This window comes from Tursiops truncatus, chromosome 1, assembly GCF_011762595.2.
Source record: "Tursiops truncatus isolate mTurTru1 chromosome 1, mTurTru1.mat.Y, whole genome shotgun sequence".
Lineage (NCBI taxonomy): Eukaryota > Metazoa > Chordata > Mammalia > Artiodactyla > Delphinidae > Tursiops > Tursiops truncatus.
In genome coordinates this window covers 158963412-158979208 of record NC_047034.1, presented here as the reverse complement: position 1 = coordinate 158979208, position 15797 = coordinate 158963412, and the positions used below count along the sequence as shown (strand labels likewise).

General features: G+C 57.9%; 1 protein-coding gene across 7 annotated transcripts in view; it reads right to left on the bottom strand.

Moving 5' to 3' along the window:
• The window catches only part of COL16A1 (collagen type XVI alpha 1 chain), a 51308-nt gene that overhangs the window by 13613 nt on the left and 21898 nt on the right, over window positions 1–15797 (bottom strand). For 4 of the 7 annotated variants that reach the window (XM_073792959.1, XM_033839021.2, XM_033839028.2 and 1 more), the window contains exons 39-55: window positions 14360–14413; window positions 14242–14268; window positions 13482–13541; window positions 13252–13299; window positions 13066–13119; window positions 9366–9419; window positions 9110–9142; window positions 6880–6996; window positions 6753–6794; window positions 6585–6671; window positions 5766–5810; window positions 4867–4911; window positions 3085–3138; window positions 2457–2510; window positions 1871–1924; window positions 305–349; window positions 141–194 (exon numbers count right to left, since the gene is read on the bottom strand). In XM_073792959.1, the coding sequence (XP_073649060.1) occupies window positions 141–194; window positions 305–349; window positions 1871–1924; window positions 2457–2510; window positions 3085–3138; window positions 4867–4911; window positions 5766–5810; window positions 6585–6671; window positions 6753–6794; window positions 6880–6996; window positions 9110–9142; window positions 9366–9419; window positions 13066–13119; window positions 13252–13299; window positions 13482–13541; window positions 14242–14268; window positions 14360–14413 (927 nt within the window). The remainder of the gene's footprint in view (window positions 1–140; window positions 195–304; window positions 350–1870; window positions 1925–2456; window positions 2511–3084; window positions 3139–4866; window positions 4912–5765; window positions 5811–6584; window positions 6672–6752; window positions 6795–6879; window positions 6997–9109; window positions 9143–9365; window positions 9420–13065; window positions 13120–13251; window positions 13300–13481; window positions 13542–14241; window positions 14269–14359; window positions 14414–15797) is intronic. The other 3 variants (XM_033839034.2, XM_033839037.2, XM_033839041.2) reach the window with 3 other exon arrangements.

The window sequence follows — 15797 nt, the reverse complement described above, 5'->3', positions numbered from 1 at the left end:
CTGGGCACGAGGTGAGAGGTTACAACTCGAGGATGGTGGCGGGGTGGGAGGCTAGAGCTGGTCACTGTGCCCCCTCCCCCACTGTACATGAGGGTGACCATCGGGGGAGGACAGCTAGATAGGGCCCTGCCACCACTCACCTGGTCACCTTTCTCACCCAAGTTCCCTTGGGGTCCTCGCTCTCCTCGGGGACCCTGTCACCACAGAGAACAATGCATCTAGAACCCAACCTTCCTGTCCCCAGACCCCAGGTCAGGATCAGGGATCCCCATGTCCACATCTCCCTGTCCCCTTCCCCACTCACTGCTGGGCCTGGGGGACCTGGGAGGCCTTCAGATCCTGGCGGGCCCTGGTGATACAAAGGAGAGGAATCGGTCACTCTGACTGGGGGAGGTGGGAGATCAGGGGATGGGGCAGGGGACGGGGTACAGAGCAGAGGCAGGGATGTGGTGGGACGCCCCTCTAAGCGGCAGGATTCCTCCCCCTGCTCTGTTCAGGCTTCCCTTCCCTTGCCTGAGCTACTGAACCAGCCTCTTAACTAGTTCTGCCATCTCTTGGTTTGCTCTAGTCCAGCCAGCAAGAGGCTGCCATCTCCTCTGCTTCAACGCAGCTCTGATTATAATACTCTCTTGCTCCAACACTCTCCATGGGGCCCCTCTGCCAACTGAATGCTGGGTTTTGAGGCATCCTGTGATCTGATACCGACCACCCTTCCCTGCTTCACTTCCCTCCCCTTTCCTTATCTTCTGCCTGGCTTGGTCAGACTGCCGTTCCCTGAACACTATACAATCATACCACTGGGCATTTGCACAACTGTCCCCTCTACCTAGAATGCCCACCATCCCCCACCATTTCTAGGTCTCTTGAAACCTTACCAAATCATTCGATGGCTCGAATCTGTCCCTGAGGTACCCTCACACACGGCTTCTCCCTCTGCGATTCCCCAGCACAGACAACTGTGTGCTGGTCGTCTGTGCTCCCACACACCCCCGCAGCTCCATTCAGGGCTCAGCTCAAACGCCACCCGCTCAGAGAGGCCTCCCTGACCCTCTGTCTAATGCTTCCCGTTCATGGCTCCAGCTCCTTACCCGGCTTGATTTTCTCCACCGGTCCTACCTCTCATAATTTATATGTAGCTGTTTACTCATCTGTTATCTACCTGGCCCACTGGAACGTGAGCTCCCTGAGGACCAGGGGCTCAACTGCCTGTTTTATCCACCAAGGCATCCTCAGAACAGAGCCTGGCGCCCAGAAGGCCCACGAGAAAGATTCGTTATTGAATAAATGCACAATGGGGTTTGCTGCATCCCACCGGGGCCTCACCGGCATGTGCGAGGGGGAAGGTAAGACAAAGACTTGGGAGGTTTGTCACAGACTTGGGTTCAAGTCCAGGCTCGGCCCTAGTTCACTAACTAGCTGCAGGACCCTGGGTGAGCCACGTCACTTCGTGAGCCTCCGTGTCCCCATCTGATGACCGCCCCAGCTCCAGTGCTCAGTGTGGGGCTGGGGACAGGCCGGGTGGCAGAGTGGGGTCCAGAGTCCGGGGCCTGGCTCTCCGACCTGTGGGCGTTGGGGGCGGGGGGAGGAGGTCCCCTGCCCGCTGACTCTGGCCCCCTCCCCCCAGGCAGCCCCTCCGCCAGTCTCCACGAAATCTGCCGGGATTCTCCTCCTCGCAGCTTCCGCCCACGCAGCAACCAGCCGGCAGCGCTGACTGCTTGAGACGCAGCTGGAGCGACTCAGGGGACCGGAGGGCCGGGGTCACGTCTCCCGTTCAGGGGCGGCTGGGAAGCTCTCCAGGCGGCAGAGAGACACTGGCCATTTGAAGCCCTTCCTCCCGCCCCCGCGGAGGGAGCTGCCTTCCCGCACTCACCGATTCTCCCTTCTCTCCCGGGGAACCCCCGTAGCCGCGCTCCCCCTTGATGCCCTGACAGGCAGCAAAGAGAGAGGGAATTAGCCCCGTGGTCCGCCCGCCAGGGGCGCCGATGCGAGGGGTGGAGACTGCAGCTGGCACACACACTTAGACGCAGAAGGCGCCCCGGGCGAGGCTGGGGGGCCCGAGGGGTGTGCTGCTCCCGGAGCAGAGCGGAGCGGGGGCGCCTCTGCGGCCTCCCACCGCCACTCAGTGGAACGGGGGTCACGTCCTCCTAACAGGCGCCTCCGCTGGATCTCCCCAACTCTCCCCCGCCCCTGGGGAGGCAGACCTCTGTCCTCTCCTAGTCTGGGAGGCTCCGGGTGCTCTGAGAGTCTGGCCCTTGATGTGCAAAGCGGAGAGGGAGGCCAAGCTCCACTACCAAGGGGCCTTATGGGGCGGGGGGTGCTCTGGACGGACAGCCTGGCAGAGACACCAGCTGAAATGCTGGGAAAGGAGGGAGCCCGCTGAGGATGCCCAAGCCTGGGCCGGTCCTGATCACTACCCCACGGCTCGGGTACCCCCAGACCCGGCTCCCCTTACTCACAGGCAGTCCTGGGGGGCCCATGGCACCTGGGTAGCCAGGTTGCCCTGGAGGACCCTGCAAAGAAAGGGAGACATGATGGACCAGCCCCCCAACATTTCTGTCCCCATCCCTGGCTATGAGGGCGGCCAAGGCCCGACAGTCTGGAGCTGCCCCTCAGCAGGTGCCCCGGTTACAGCCTCCACCTTGGGCCATTTCCCCCAGACCCGGCTCCCTTCGGCTGTGGTCACCACCACAGTCCTGGATGCTGACTGCTTGAGACTGCTCCCTCCAGAGCAGTGCCTGTCACTTTCTAGCGGAGCTGAGCCAGAGGAGAAGGCCCAGGACAGGGAATGACGAAGACCCGGGTGGGGGCAGTGGAAGGGACATGGTGAACGCTGCAGGAGAAGGGAGGGAGAAAGCCCCCAGGGATGGAGGTGTTTGCCCCTTACAGGGAGTCAGGGCACATGGAGATCAGCTTCCTTTGATCCTGAGGGATCCCCCAATACTGAGGGAATCAGGGCCGAGGGGCACAGAGTTTCAAGAGAAGGAGTCCACCTCCCACCTTCCACGCAGCAGCCATCCCAGGGGGCCCAACCTCCGTCTCCCCAAGGCTCTTCATCTACCTCCATCCCCTGCTGCCTCCGCTTACCGGTTCCCCCTTCTCTCCCGTCAGGCCCCTGAGGCCTCGCTCTCCTTGAAGACCCTTGGAGAGAAAAATCATGAGAAACTGCAGGAGAGGGCAGTCTCCACTCAGCCCCTGACTCCTCCCTGCAGCCCCCCAGCCCTCTGTCCCCATTCTAGGCAAAGGTGGGGGGCTACTGGTGGCCCCCCTAGTGTCCCCAGCAAAGTGACCATAGGGGGTGTGCCCAGAAGGGTAACTATCAGAGGTGTAAATCCCCACGTAAGGGTGCCCCAGAAGCATGCCCCCCAAGACAGGTCACCACAGAGATAGGCCCCCAGTCGGGTGACTCCCAGGTGGGACTTCTCAGGTGGCTGCCATTGGTGTGCCCTACTGTGACCACTGTCTGGGGTGCACCTTTAGGAGGGTGACACATGTGCTCCCCCTGAGGGGCAACTGTCCAGAGAGGTGTCCCTAGAGTGATGCTCCCCACCAAAATGTATCACCAGACTCGCAACACTTACCTCTCCAAGCCCCCCGCCCCAGCCAAAAATCACATGTTTTTAGGGATGCTGGGGAGGGACATGGGAAGGCTCCCTCCAGAGCAGTCCCTGTCACTTTCTAGGTGGAAAGGGATATCCATCTCAATCAAAGCCAGAGCCCCCATCCCTCCTCACTCCTCGCCCTGGCCTTCGCGGATGCACCGCACCGTTAAGGGGCCGTGTCTGCCCCTTCTCCCTCGTGCCCTCAAGAAACGGCACCCAAACCTTTCCACAACACAAGACAGATGGCTAGACGGACAGATGGCCCCTTCACCCAAGCAAGCAGAAACAGACAAGGTCCGGCCAGGATGAGGACGTGGGGACAGATGGAGCTGTGACAAGGAGAGGCCTTGCTCCCTGAGCCTCCTTCACCAGGCCTGGGAGGAGAGGAGCCAGGCCCCAGGAACACGAACTCTGACAAACAGGAGGTTAGTTTCCATGACCCAGGAGGGAGCAACAGTGAGGAAGAGGACGACTCAAACATACTTGTGACGATGACGAAGGCAGAGCAATTAACGACACCCGGCAGAAGGAGGTGGCCAAGACACTGGGCACAGAGGGGCAGGGCCCCACGACACCCAGAAGCCCTACTGCTGGCATCACGCGCCCAGCCTCGGAGCAGACTGGGACCAGAGCCAAAGAAGAGGAAAGGAAGAGGAGGAAGTTTCCTCTAGGATGATGGGAAAAGTTGCAAGCGTGGCCGCCTTGAAATCCCTGGGGTGCCTCTGGACAGCCCTGCCAAGCAGCAGGGCAGCAAACCTGTGCCAGCCTGCAGTGTGAAGCCCTAAAGCTTTGGCATCTCTGCCGGGCTCTGGGCCAGGTGGCTGGCAGGGCCTCAAGAACTACTTTCAGCAAATCTTCAGTCAACACCAAAGGTGGGAGAAGCAGGAGGCAGAGTGAGAAGGCAGGGATAAAGAGGCCCCTAGAGGCACCAGCTTAAAATAAGAAGGTAAAATAGCTCTGGAGGATTTAGGGGGAGTGATGTGTGACTGTGGGAGAGAAAAAGGGAAACGGAAGGGGGGAGAAGAGAGAAGATGAGAGAGAGAAAGCAGAAGAGGGAGAAGGGAGAAACGAAAAGAAGTCAGAGACTGGGAGGCCGTCCAAGCTGCTGGGACCTCAGGGAACCTGTGTCGTTAGCTACCGAGCCTGAAGGGGGACAACGACAAACATGGAGGGGGGAGGCCAGGGCACGACAGGAAGGGAGACAAGCAAAAGCCACAGAGACCTGGCTGGCAGGGGAAGGGGAGGTCGAGCAGCGCTAGGTTCTTACAGGCAATCCGGGGGAGCCAACAGCACCAGGAAAACCTGGGGGGCCCTGGTGGGAGAAACAGGCAGGTCACAACTCACAAGCACAGTAACCCTGGGCCACAGTCTGGGGCTGAGAGGTCACGGGGAGAGGAAGTCATGGGAATATTTTCAAGGCAGCTGGAAAAGAGACTCATCCCAAGTCTTGGCCCAGAAGACATCTGCTCCTCGCCTCGGCTCCAGGAAGAACGGCTCTGCCATCCGTAGAGATGCGCAACAGCCCCCAGAGTCAAACCACCTGCCCAAGTCTGCCCGAGTCCGAGTGACTCCTGGTGCCAGAGTGGAAGCCCATCATGCCTGTTACCTGACCTCCATGAGCCCCCAGGTGGGGGCTCCCTGGTTCTAAGAGGCTCCCACCAGCTATTTTTGTTTCCTCCAAAGAAAGCATTTTCAGTTCTTCCAGGCTTTCCTGCCATATCAACACCACAGAGGACTCCAGGGTAGATGCCCCTGGTCTAGCCTTTGTAGGCTTGTCTTAGAGGTGGCCCTACGGAGCGATAGAGGGCCGCTCCATCTCAGCCCCTGGCCCCTGTCTGAAGGTTGCCACACGCTTTCCTGGCTGCCCAGACCATGAGCCATGAATGCAAAACACAGCAGGGACGGGGCTGCAGAAACAAGGATGCGCCCTGAGGGCCTCCTCTAAGCAGGACCACAGGCAGAGCGGGGCGGAGCAGGTCGGTTCTGGGGATTCGAGGTGGGAGGCCACAGTCCCCGCAGATGCTCTGACGAGGGAAAGGGGAGGGAAAGGAAGTTCCCTCTTTCTGTCCTGCCCAGCTTCCCGGAGCCAAGGCAGCAGAACGGTGTCTGGCTTTACAACCCCTCTGAGAGCCTCTCAAGCAGGCCAGGAAACCCACAGATACTTACAATAGGGCCTGGAGGACCCGGGGAGCCCCTCATGCCGGGCGGACCCTGCAAAGGAAGCCAGGGAATATGGATGAAGAGGCTCAGGCCCACAGCGCCCTGAGGTCTCCGCAGCCCTCCTCCCAGCCTGCCACAGACCAAGTCAACAGGCAGTGCTGTCAGAGCAGGATGTTAAAGCTGACGTTAAACCTTTCATTCGGTTCATTCAATCATCCAACAAACATTTATCGTGCAGCTATTACGTACTGGGCACTGGTCCAGGGGCTGAGGACACAATGACAAATGGAACATTGAAATCCCCACCTTGTGGCGCTTACATTCTAGGGAGAGGTGGACAGTAATGCATAGAACAGAGGCTGGCACACAGGCGGTGCTCAGTAGACACCTGCGGCGTGCTCCCAAATGAAGGGAATACACAGGATGCCAGACAGTGCGGAGCGTGGGGCAGAGAGAGGGACCGGGCTTTGAGCACGGCTGTGGGAGTTCTATTTTAGAGAGGGTGGTCAGGGAGTGTCTCACTGAGAAGGTGATATGTGAGCAAAGGGCTGAAGGGGTGAAGGAGCGGGCCTTGGAGGAGAGCTGCAGGCTGAGGAAGCAGCAAGGCCAGGGGAGGAAGAGTGGCCCAGGGCCCAGAGCCGCGAGGAGGCCCGGTGCCAGGAGAGCAGGTGAGGCCAGAGCAGCGAGGGGCGCCGGTGACCTCAGGCCTCGGAGGGCCCGAGAAGGCTTTCGGCAGGAAGGAAACTGCCCTCGGGAACTGAGAGCCATTTAAGTGGAGACTCCAGCTGCCTCGGGGTCCAGCCCAGGCAAGGGCCCTGCTCTTACCTCTTCTCCTCTCTGGCCGGGCAGTCCTGGAGCACCGGGCAGGCCGGGGCTCCCTGCACAGCCCGCATCTCCCTCGCCGTTGTCTCCCTGGAGTGGGATGGACGGTGAGTGTGAGAAGCCCCATGGGGCTCGGGGCGGGGGGTGAAGAGAAGACGGAGCCCCACTCACCCGGGCCTCCTCAGCCCTCGGCCGCTCCCGCTCCGTGAAGCACTGCGGACGACAGCCAGAGGCCCGGTCAGCAGGGGCAGCCGGGAGCTCGCCCTGCACCAAGGCCACCCCGAGCCCAGCCTCCTACCCGGGCGCAGCTGTCAAGGCCTGGCACGCCGGGGTTGCCCTGGTCTCCCTTCTCTCCACTTTCCAGGAGGGCCGCCGGGTGGGCCGTCTGCCCCTGGACACAGTCCCCGCAGATGCTCTGATGAGAAAAAGGGGGCGGTGGCGTGGGGCCCGGATCGTAGAAGGCCAGGGTGGGCCGCATGGGGGATACCCACTCCGAACTCAGCCAGTGGCATCCTGCTGCCCGGCACCCACCCACTCTCTTCCTCCCCAGCCACATGTCTGCGGCAGCTCTGCTGTATCCTCAAGGGACCCGATCCCAACACTGGCTTTGAGTTTCCTCCAGGAAGAAGCTCCGGTAGGGCCAAGCCAACGCCACTTTCTAGACAGGCGTGTGGGAGGAGGCGGAGGGGCCCGCGGAGGGACCATCTGTCCCGGCTGTTCCTGCAACCTGCACCCAGTGTGAGGACACGCCACGAGGATTTAGACTGAAAAGGGCAGCTCCAAACACCAGCTTCTCTGCCCAAGGGAGCAAAGCAAACAGCTGCAGGAGGAGCCAGGCCCTTCGCAGACAGCCTCTGGGATGGGGCCTGCCCTGCACTTCCCAGGGGACCCCGGCTGTTACAGGCTCCCCAGTGGGCCGGGCCTGAAGTCTTCCTGACAAGAAAGTCCTCCTCTTACCTGGAGGCTTTAACCTCTTTGGGTCACAGACCTCTCTGAGAGTTTGATGGAAGCTGTGAGTCCGCTTCCCCTCAAAACGAAACCTACTAGTGAAAGCTAGACTGCAATTTCAGAGGACTCGGGAGCCTGGCATCTATCCACGGCCTGGCGGGACGTCCATGGGCCCCTAGAGGAGATGCTGCTCCACCTGCACTGTTCGCTGCAAAGCTCAATGATGATGGTTGTCATTTACTCAGCGCCCACGGTGCCAGCGATGGTGGCAGGCCTTGCACATTATCACATTCAACCCTGGCAGTGCAACGAGGCAGGCCGTCTTACAAGCACTCTGGAGATGAGAAAGCCGAGGCTCAAAGAGACAGCATGACTTGTCTAAGGTAAGTGGGGCCCTGGATTGGACCTTGGCCTGTCTGAGGGCCAAGGAAGCGCTCTGTCCACAGGCCCAGGCTTCCTCTGGACTGTCGGTGCCCATCTGACCCCTTCTCCAGACCACACTCAGTTCCTGTGGGGGGCCCTCCATGGAGCACTTGATCAAGAAGCCATCAGACGACATGTTACACAGAGAAATGTCGAATCCTGCATTTGGAGTCGCATAATCACTTGCCCAGGGGCAGGACTTGGGGAACCCTGGCTCGCCAGAGGCCTAGGGCAGAAGAGCTGGGGTTCACTGCCACAACCCTGCCGTGATCCAACGCGTAACTGCTGCCGGAAGGATAACCCGACCTCAGGCTGCTTCTGGAGATGACTGCTGTGCAGAGCAGGGGCAGGGCAGGCGGTCCCCATGCTCTGCCCTGACCAGGACCACTGGGGTCGTGGGAACTCCAGGGCACTGACCAGCCAGTGCTAGAAGCGGGTGACCAGGACAGGGGCTCTGGAGGCCAAGGCGTGGGAGGGACCCCAAAGGATGTTGAGCTGGAGGAGGGAAGAGTCCTGATCTGGTCTCTAGAGGTAACTGGGCAAGGAAGGGCTGTGTCACCTGTGGTACCCAGCGTGGGAGATCAGACCAGGCCACAGCCCTCGAGCGTGGTCTTAACGCTACTGATAGATCCCGGCACAGGCCGACTCTCCCTTCAGGCCCCAAGTCCCCTTTCTTGCCCCACTAGAATCACCTCTCAAATCCCTTCTCCTCCCTGGATTCTTTCTGGATTGAGCAGAGGACAGCCGGAGCCTTCTTCCAGGCCCCTACCCAGTCCTATCATAGAACATAACCTTCGCAAATCCCTGCCTGACTGCCCTCCAGGTGCACGTTCACCTTCCCTGCCCTGCCCCCACGTGACCTCACTGGCAACTGCTGAGGGCAGGTCTCTGAGTTCCCACTGCCCAGAGCACCCCTGGCCACCTGGGTGCCTTCACAGGATCCCTTCAAACACTCGCTCAGCAAACACTGACTGGGGGTCTCTTCCGAGCCGGCCCCTGACTAGGTCCCCTCAGCCAGGTGCCTGGCATGCACGGTCCCCACAAACAGCCCCATCTGCAGTTCTCTGTGTGTGGTGTGACGCAGCTGAGCACTTACTGCGACGATCCCCTTAGGGGAACCCCTGCCGGTTCCTACGCCCTCCCTCTGACTCTCTTACCTTAAGGACGTGCTGTTCAATGGGCAAGGATCCCTGCAAGAGACAGACACGAGGGCTCAGAGGGCGAGTGGAAGGGGGACGGAGACTTACGGCACCTGGTGGAGCCTCAGGAAGCCACATGGCATCCAGGTTTCTCCCAGCCTTGGAAGACGGAGGGAAAAGGGACCCCCACAGCAGCTAAGGGCGCTAGCATGGCAAGCGCAGGCCTGGGAAGAGCAGGGGAGGCGCTGGACAGTGAGGCCAGGCCGGTACCTACCAGCTCTGCAGTCAGCCCAGGCTGTCCTGGCAAACCGTTGCTCCCAGGCACTCCCTGCAGCCAAGGAGAGACGCGGGTGAGTGGACACCTCTCTCTAGCCCGTAGGCCACCCAGATTCTTTCTCACAATCGCCACTGCCCCTCCCCCTCATCCTGAAGAGCTGAGAGCCCTGGCTGACATCTATTCTCAGCTCAAAAGTCTCCAGGGGCTTCCCTGGTGGCGCAGTGGTTGAGAGTCCGCCTGCCAATGCAGGGGACACGGGTTCGTGCCCCAGTCCGGGAAGATCCCGCGTGCCGCGGAGCGGCTGGGCCCGTAAGCCGTGGCCGCTGAGCCTGCACGTCTGGAGCCTGTGCTCCGCAACGGGAGAGGCCACAACAGTGAGAGGCCCGCGTACCGCAGAAAAAAAAAAAAAAAAGTCTCCAGACTGTTTGTAGGGGGAGCTGAGGAGGCCCAGAGGTGTGACTCACCCCGCCAAAACCAGTCCAAATGATTTCTTCCCCTACATGTTAGGGCAGTAGGTCCTCTATATAGTAAATAACTATTATTTCTTTCTGTGCTAAGTACTTTTCCTATATTTTCTCACTATATTTTCTCATGTAATCACCACAGTCGTTTTGGTGAGGTGTTTATCTCCATCTTAAAAACAAGACGAAGAACTCAGAGAGGCGAGCAACTTGCTCAAGGTCACAGGACGAGCAGGGTACAGAGGTCACATTCAGATTGAGGAGCACTGGCTTCAACCCCTCTCTTAACCACTATTTCTGCATCATTCCTCAAAAGACATTCCCCAGAACACTCATGCACACACAGGGTAGAGGCCTGGGAGTCATACCCATCTAGGTGCAAATTCTAACTAACTACCTGTACAACTTTTGTCAGGTTACTTGCGGGGAGGTGGGGGGCGGGGAATCTCTGTGCCTCAGTTTCCTTTTCTGTAAAACACTGGTAGTTTGTGCTGAGGCTTAAAGGAGATCACGGCTCTAAGGAGCTTAGTACAGAGCATGGCACGAGGGATGCTCACGTTAAGTGTTTACCACCCAGACTCTGTTCCCCGTACAGACTCACAATGCACATTTGCATGTTAAATGCTCCGTGGAGGCAGGGAGTACGTTCGGTTTTAAATCCCCAGTGCCCGACCTGGAGGAGGCTCGCATCCCATACATGCTGAGGGAACGCACTGCTGCTCACTCCGCACACGGGATTTCCCTGGCCCGCTCTGAGAGCTGGCCTCCCTTCAAGTCCCAGCTCCCAGCAATAGAACATGTTACCCTCCCTGGCAGCCCACCCGATTTCAGGCCAGGCTCCACCAGGCCTGAGTCAGACCTGGAGTCCGTCTCCCCCGGCCCCTCCTGCACCTCCACGTGCCGTCACCCAGCCCTGGTCATTCCGAGTCCTCAATGAGTTAAGAAGGCAAAGTGCTTAGAACAGCCCCTGGCACAGGGGAAACACCGTGACTGTGTTAATTCTAATTATGCCCCTAAATTATCATTCACCCCCTGCCCCACTCTCCGTTGTCTGTGTTAGTTCAAGCCGGATACTTTGTGATTTTCTTTTCCTGCGCGCCCAGAACTATACCTCCCACTTGTTCTACTGTAGAAGTGAAGAGCTACCCGTGCACTGCCTACTAGCTATAGAGCCGCACACTTCTTAACGTCTGTAGGAGTGGATGGGGATTACTGGAGCTCTGGTTGCTGTCTATCTCTGAGCCCGTTCCTGCACCTGAAGAGAGGAGCTGCTGGGCCCTCCCTTCCTTGAAACACCCTGCCTGGCATGGGGCAGGTGTCTGCAAACAGCAGCCTCGGCTTGGTCTCCAGCACTGGTGCCAGAAGAGGACTCTGGTGCCTGGGACCAAACTCAGTGGCGGTCACTCTTTTCTGCCTCGTTCCCCCAACATGTCTTGGCAGGGTTCACGTGACATCTGCGTGCGCTTGTTAATGGGTCACTTTGAAATGACTCTCACGCTTCTCCAGGCAAACCGCAAGCCTCCTGCAGCCTAATGCCTGTTTCCTGGCAGTGCAGCAGAAAGCCTGGACACTTGGTAAAGGTGTGGCTGGCCTGTGGGGGACACAGAGTTGGCTCTAATTCTGAGCTCTCAATGAGACAGAGAATTGGAATACTGACAGAGGCTCCCATCAGCAAAGGGGGCCCACCAGAGCAGATTCTCAGCCCAGGGTGAAAGGGGGTATATATAAAATCATCAGGGCAGGGGGGAGTAGTTTGTTAAAAGCTTCCATGCAGTTCTGCTCTGCCTTTTCGGGTGAGACTCACTCTTCCAGGAGCTGGGAGCCAGACACACAGAACCTACTGTCTATGCCTCCTAGGGCCTCTGGGAAGTGTGGCCTGGCGTGCACACCTTGGGGAGCCACCCTGCCGGGCAGTGGAAGGCAGAAGAAAGTGCCCTGCATGGGAAAGCCCCAGCCCAGCACTGCCAATTCATAGCTGATGACTTCAGACAAGATATTTCACCTCCCAGAAACTCAGTGTGCCCAGCTGTGACTTAGGGATCCACCGCCTTCCTATTGGAGTTGATGTAAGGCTCAAACAAATGCGGGAGAATGGGTGTAAAATCCTAACAGTGGTTGTTGTCATAATGATGGCTAACGCCTTCCGAGCATTCACTATACGCCAGGCAAGGTTCTACACATGTAGCATGCATTCACTTGTTTAATACTCACAAAAGCCCCATGAGGTAGGTCCTGTAATTACAATATCTCCACTTAACAGACGAAGGAACTGAGACACAGAGAGGGTAAGTAACTTACCCAGCATCACAAAGCTAACACGTAACAGAGCTGTGATTCAAAGTCAGGCTGCCTGGTCCTGGAACACACACTCTAATCATGATGCCACAAGGACCTCAACTCCTACTGCTCTCCCCTCGCTCCCTGGCCTCCTTCCTGTTCTCCAAACACGGCAGGCATGTTCCCACCCCTGGGGCCTTCGTACCTGCTCCCACCCCTGGGGCCTTCGTACCTGCTCCCTTGTCTATCTGTCGGGAATACTCTCCTTTGCAGGCTCTCCCCTCATTTCCTTCAAGTCTTTTGATTTTTTTCTTTTTCCCTTTTTTTCCTTTAAGTCTTGATTTAAACATCCCCTTCTTTTCAACACTTTTCTCAGCTATCTTCCCTGGGCTCTCCCCATTTTCTATCCTCACTCCCTGCTTTAACCTTCTTATCAGGACATATCATTTTCTAACATACTATATTTTATTTATTTCTCTTGCTTATCGCCTGTCTCTCTTACTAGAATGCAAGCTCCCAGAGGGCAGAGATTTCATTCTGTCCACTGCTGTATTGCCAGCACCTAACACAGTGCCTGGAAAATGCTAGGTGTGCCAAAATTTCGTTGCATGAATGAATGTTGAACGCTGCTCCAAAATGGTGAGCTCTGCACCAGTGTCCAGGATTGTTAGCTGACCCAGGTTCTGGGTTCCTGACAGCTGACCAAGGCCCGAGCTTGACACAGGTGTCTGTGGGGTACCTGGGCTACAACAACAGGGCATTCCTCAAAAAAGGTCTGGGAGTACACACAGCCTGCCCTCGGGGACCAGTGCGTCCTCCGTACCACTCTGGGAAGCGGGAGCACAAGGAGTGAGAAATGACACATACAAGCGTTGGGGCAGGGGAGCGGCACACTTTGGGACCAGCACAGAGCATGCGCCCTGTTGCCTTGACCCCCCTCTTCTCTTCTCCCTCTTTACCTGAAGCCCAGGCGTTCCAGGGGGGCCTGGTGGTCCGGGAACACCCGGAGGACCCTGAAGGAGAGAAGAAACCATCAGACCCAGAAGAAAGTTCTGCCCCATCGCTGGGGGTGCCGGCGTTAGGATGCGCAAGCCTCGAGGCGCGGGCGGACAAGAGGAGAGACGGAGGAGACAAGCGACACACACCTGCGGGCCCGGCTGCCAGGAGCTGCCCATCCAAAGTCCCGGAGCACCCTGGGTGGGAGTGGGGATCACAAAAGAAGGGGAGAGGCTATAGGCAACGTCCACACCAAGCACAGGGCTGCGTGGGGACGCAGTTGGCTGGGGCGCAGGGGCCTATGCGTCTTGGGCACAAGGCCGGAAGCCAGGCCTCACCCCCAGGCCGGGGGCAGGGGAAGGCTCTCGGCACCACTTACCGGCATGCCAGAGAAGATGGGGTCCCCTCGGGAGGGGCAGGAGCACTCCCCTGGCTCACCCTGGAAAGAAAAGAGCCTTTGTCAGCAGGGGGTGAGGATGGAGGACCCTCTGGAAATCAACAGCTGGGAGGCAGGGCAGGCTCTAGAGATGGAGAGGGCAGGGTTTAAATCCAGGATCGGCCTCTTTTGACGGTACCCTTGGGCAACCTGTTCAACCTCTCTGAACCTCAGTCTCCTCATCTATAAAATGGGGATAATAATACCAAATGCATAGGCTGTCATGAGGATGGAACGGATGAACGTCTATAGGGTTCCTGCCACGTGCCAAGCACTCAGCCATCAACAGCTCTTGGTGTTACTGCATTTTTAGCTCATCATTGTCTGCTGCTGCGTAAGTCTTCAGCCCCATTCCCCTTGGCCCAGCCTGGCTTCCATGCCCTTCTCTCCTGGTCCCTCATATCCCTGTCCTCTCACTAGTCCTTCTGAACTCAGTTCCTTCCCCTGTCCTCTAACTCAGCGTCCATCTGAACATGTAGCTTCCCCCCATGGGGGCCTTGGAGCTCTCTAGGTCTCCTGGGATCCTGACTGAGCCCTGGGCCAGCAACGAGGGAACCAGTGGGTGGCAAGGAGACCAGGACGACTCCTCAGCACCCATCCTTCAGTCCAGGGCTACAGCCAAGTGCAGAGGGTCCCCTGGGTGGCAGAGCTCCAGGGGCTGCAAATTTCCCCAGAGTATTGGTCACAGGTCCCTGGGACTTACCTTTTCTCCCTGCGTTCCCTTTTCACCCTGCGGGGAAGAAACACAGGGGGATGAGTAGATAGGGGTGTGGAGAAAGAGCCAGCTGTGGCTTCCTGCTGCCCCTCGACACGGTACTCACCAGCATCCCTCTGGCTCCTGGAAGTCCAGTCTGTCCCTGCTGCCCAGCAGGCCCCTGAAGGGAGAGAGCCCAGGGTCAGTGGACGAGGCTGGACAGCAGCCAGCCATCTGGCCTGCCAGCAGGGGAGGGTGATAGGACAAACAGAAGCAGCGCCAGGCTTCCCTGGAACCCACATCCCAGTGCCCATGTCCTAGAGTAGGAGACTGAGGCCCAAGAGACAAGGCGAGGAGGAAGGAGGAAGAACACTGGCATTGCCCCAGCACTTTCTGGGTGTCAGGCACTGGGCCAAGCACCTGTCAGGGCACACTGGATGGAATCCCTACTCCCAGCCCTGCAGGATGGTATTGTTCCATTATACACGTGAGGAAACAGAGGCTTAAAGACATTTTGTAATAGACCCAACAGCACGGCTGCACCCAGGTCTGTGCGGCCCAAAGTCCCTGCTCTGTCCTCTTACCCTTTAGTGTTTGACACAATTCTCTCCATCATAAAAGTTCTCTCAGTTGATTTAAGGAGGAGACAGGAATTTCAGCCCCGATTTGTCAACAAGGAATTGAAGGCCCTGAGAGGCTGTCACTGGCCTAAGGTCACACAACGAGTGAGTGTGGTGCCAGAACTGGGGAACCTCCCGGAGGGATTCAACTTGAGGGAGGACGGTCTGGAGAAGTCAGCAGGGCTTTCTGATGGCTGCTGTCCCGCGGGACAGGCCACCTTCGCACGTGGGACTCAAAGCTCCCTGAGGATCAGGGCTGCCTTCACCTTCACCTCTGCCTTTACCGGGAGCTCCCTGGGACAGGCGGGGACACTGACTACCCAGCTGTGCTAGGCAACCACACGGACGGTGGGGACTTGGGCAAGGCTGCGGCCCCTCTGGGCTTCAGCGCACCCTCAGGAGGAATCCATCTGTGATTCCCAAACTGGGCCTGGAATTTCTCTAGGGATCCATAAAGACAGAAAAGATACAGTTCATGGGCTATTTTCAACATTACCAAAAGCCTAGGAAAAATTATACATTTGCCCACAACCTGGCATGGCACAGGCTGGCTGAAAGGTAGCATTTCTTTGATTTAGGCTAGAATTATGTCATATTAAAAATTCTAGTGTGTTCATGTGGAGTCGAAGCTAGCTATTATACAGGTCTTTGATGAATAAAAATGAGGAAGTGCGTATATTATTACCTAATCTATGCAATTTGTTCAACAGACACATCTTTCAGAGCATGGGAATCACTGGTGGAACAGCAATAAAGGGAGGTCCTTGAGGGTAACACGGTTGAAAGTGTTGCTGGTCTAGATAGATCTGTGCGGGCTAGTACAGTAGCCAATAGCCACATGCGGCTACTTAAATTTAAAATAGTTAAAATTAAATCTAGGGCTTCCCTGGTGGCGCAGTGGTTGAGAGTCTGCCTGCCGATGCAGGGGACATGGGTTCGTGCCCC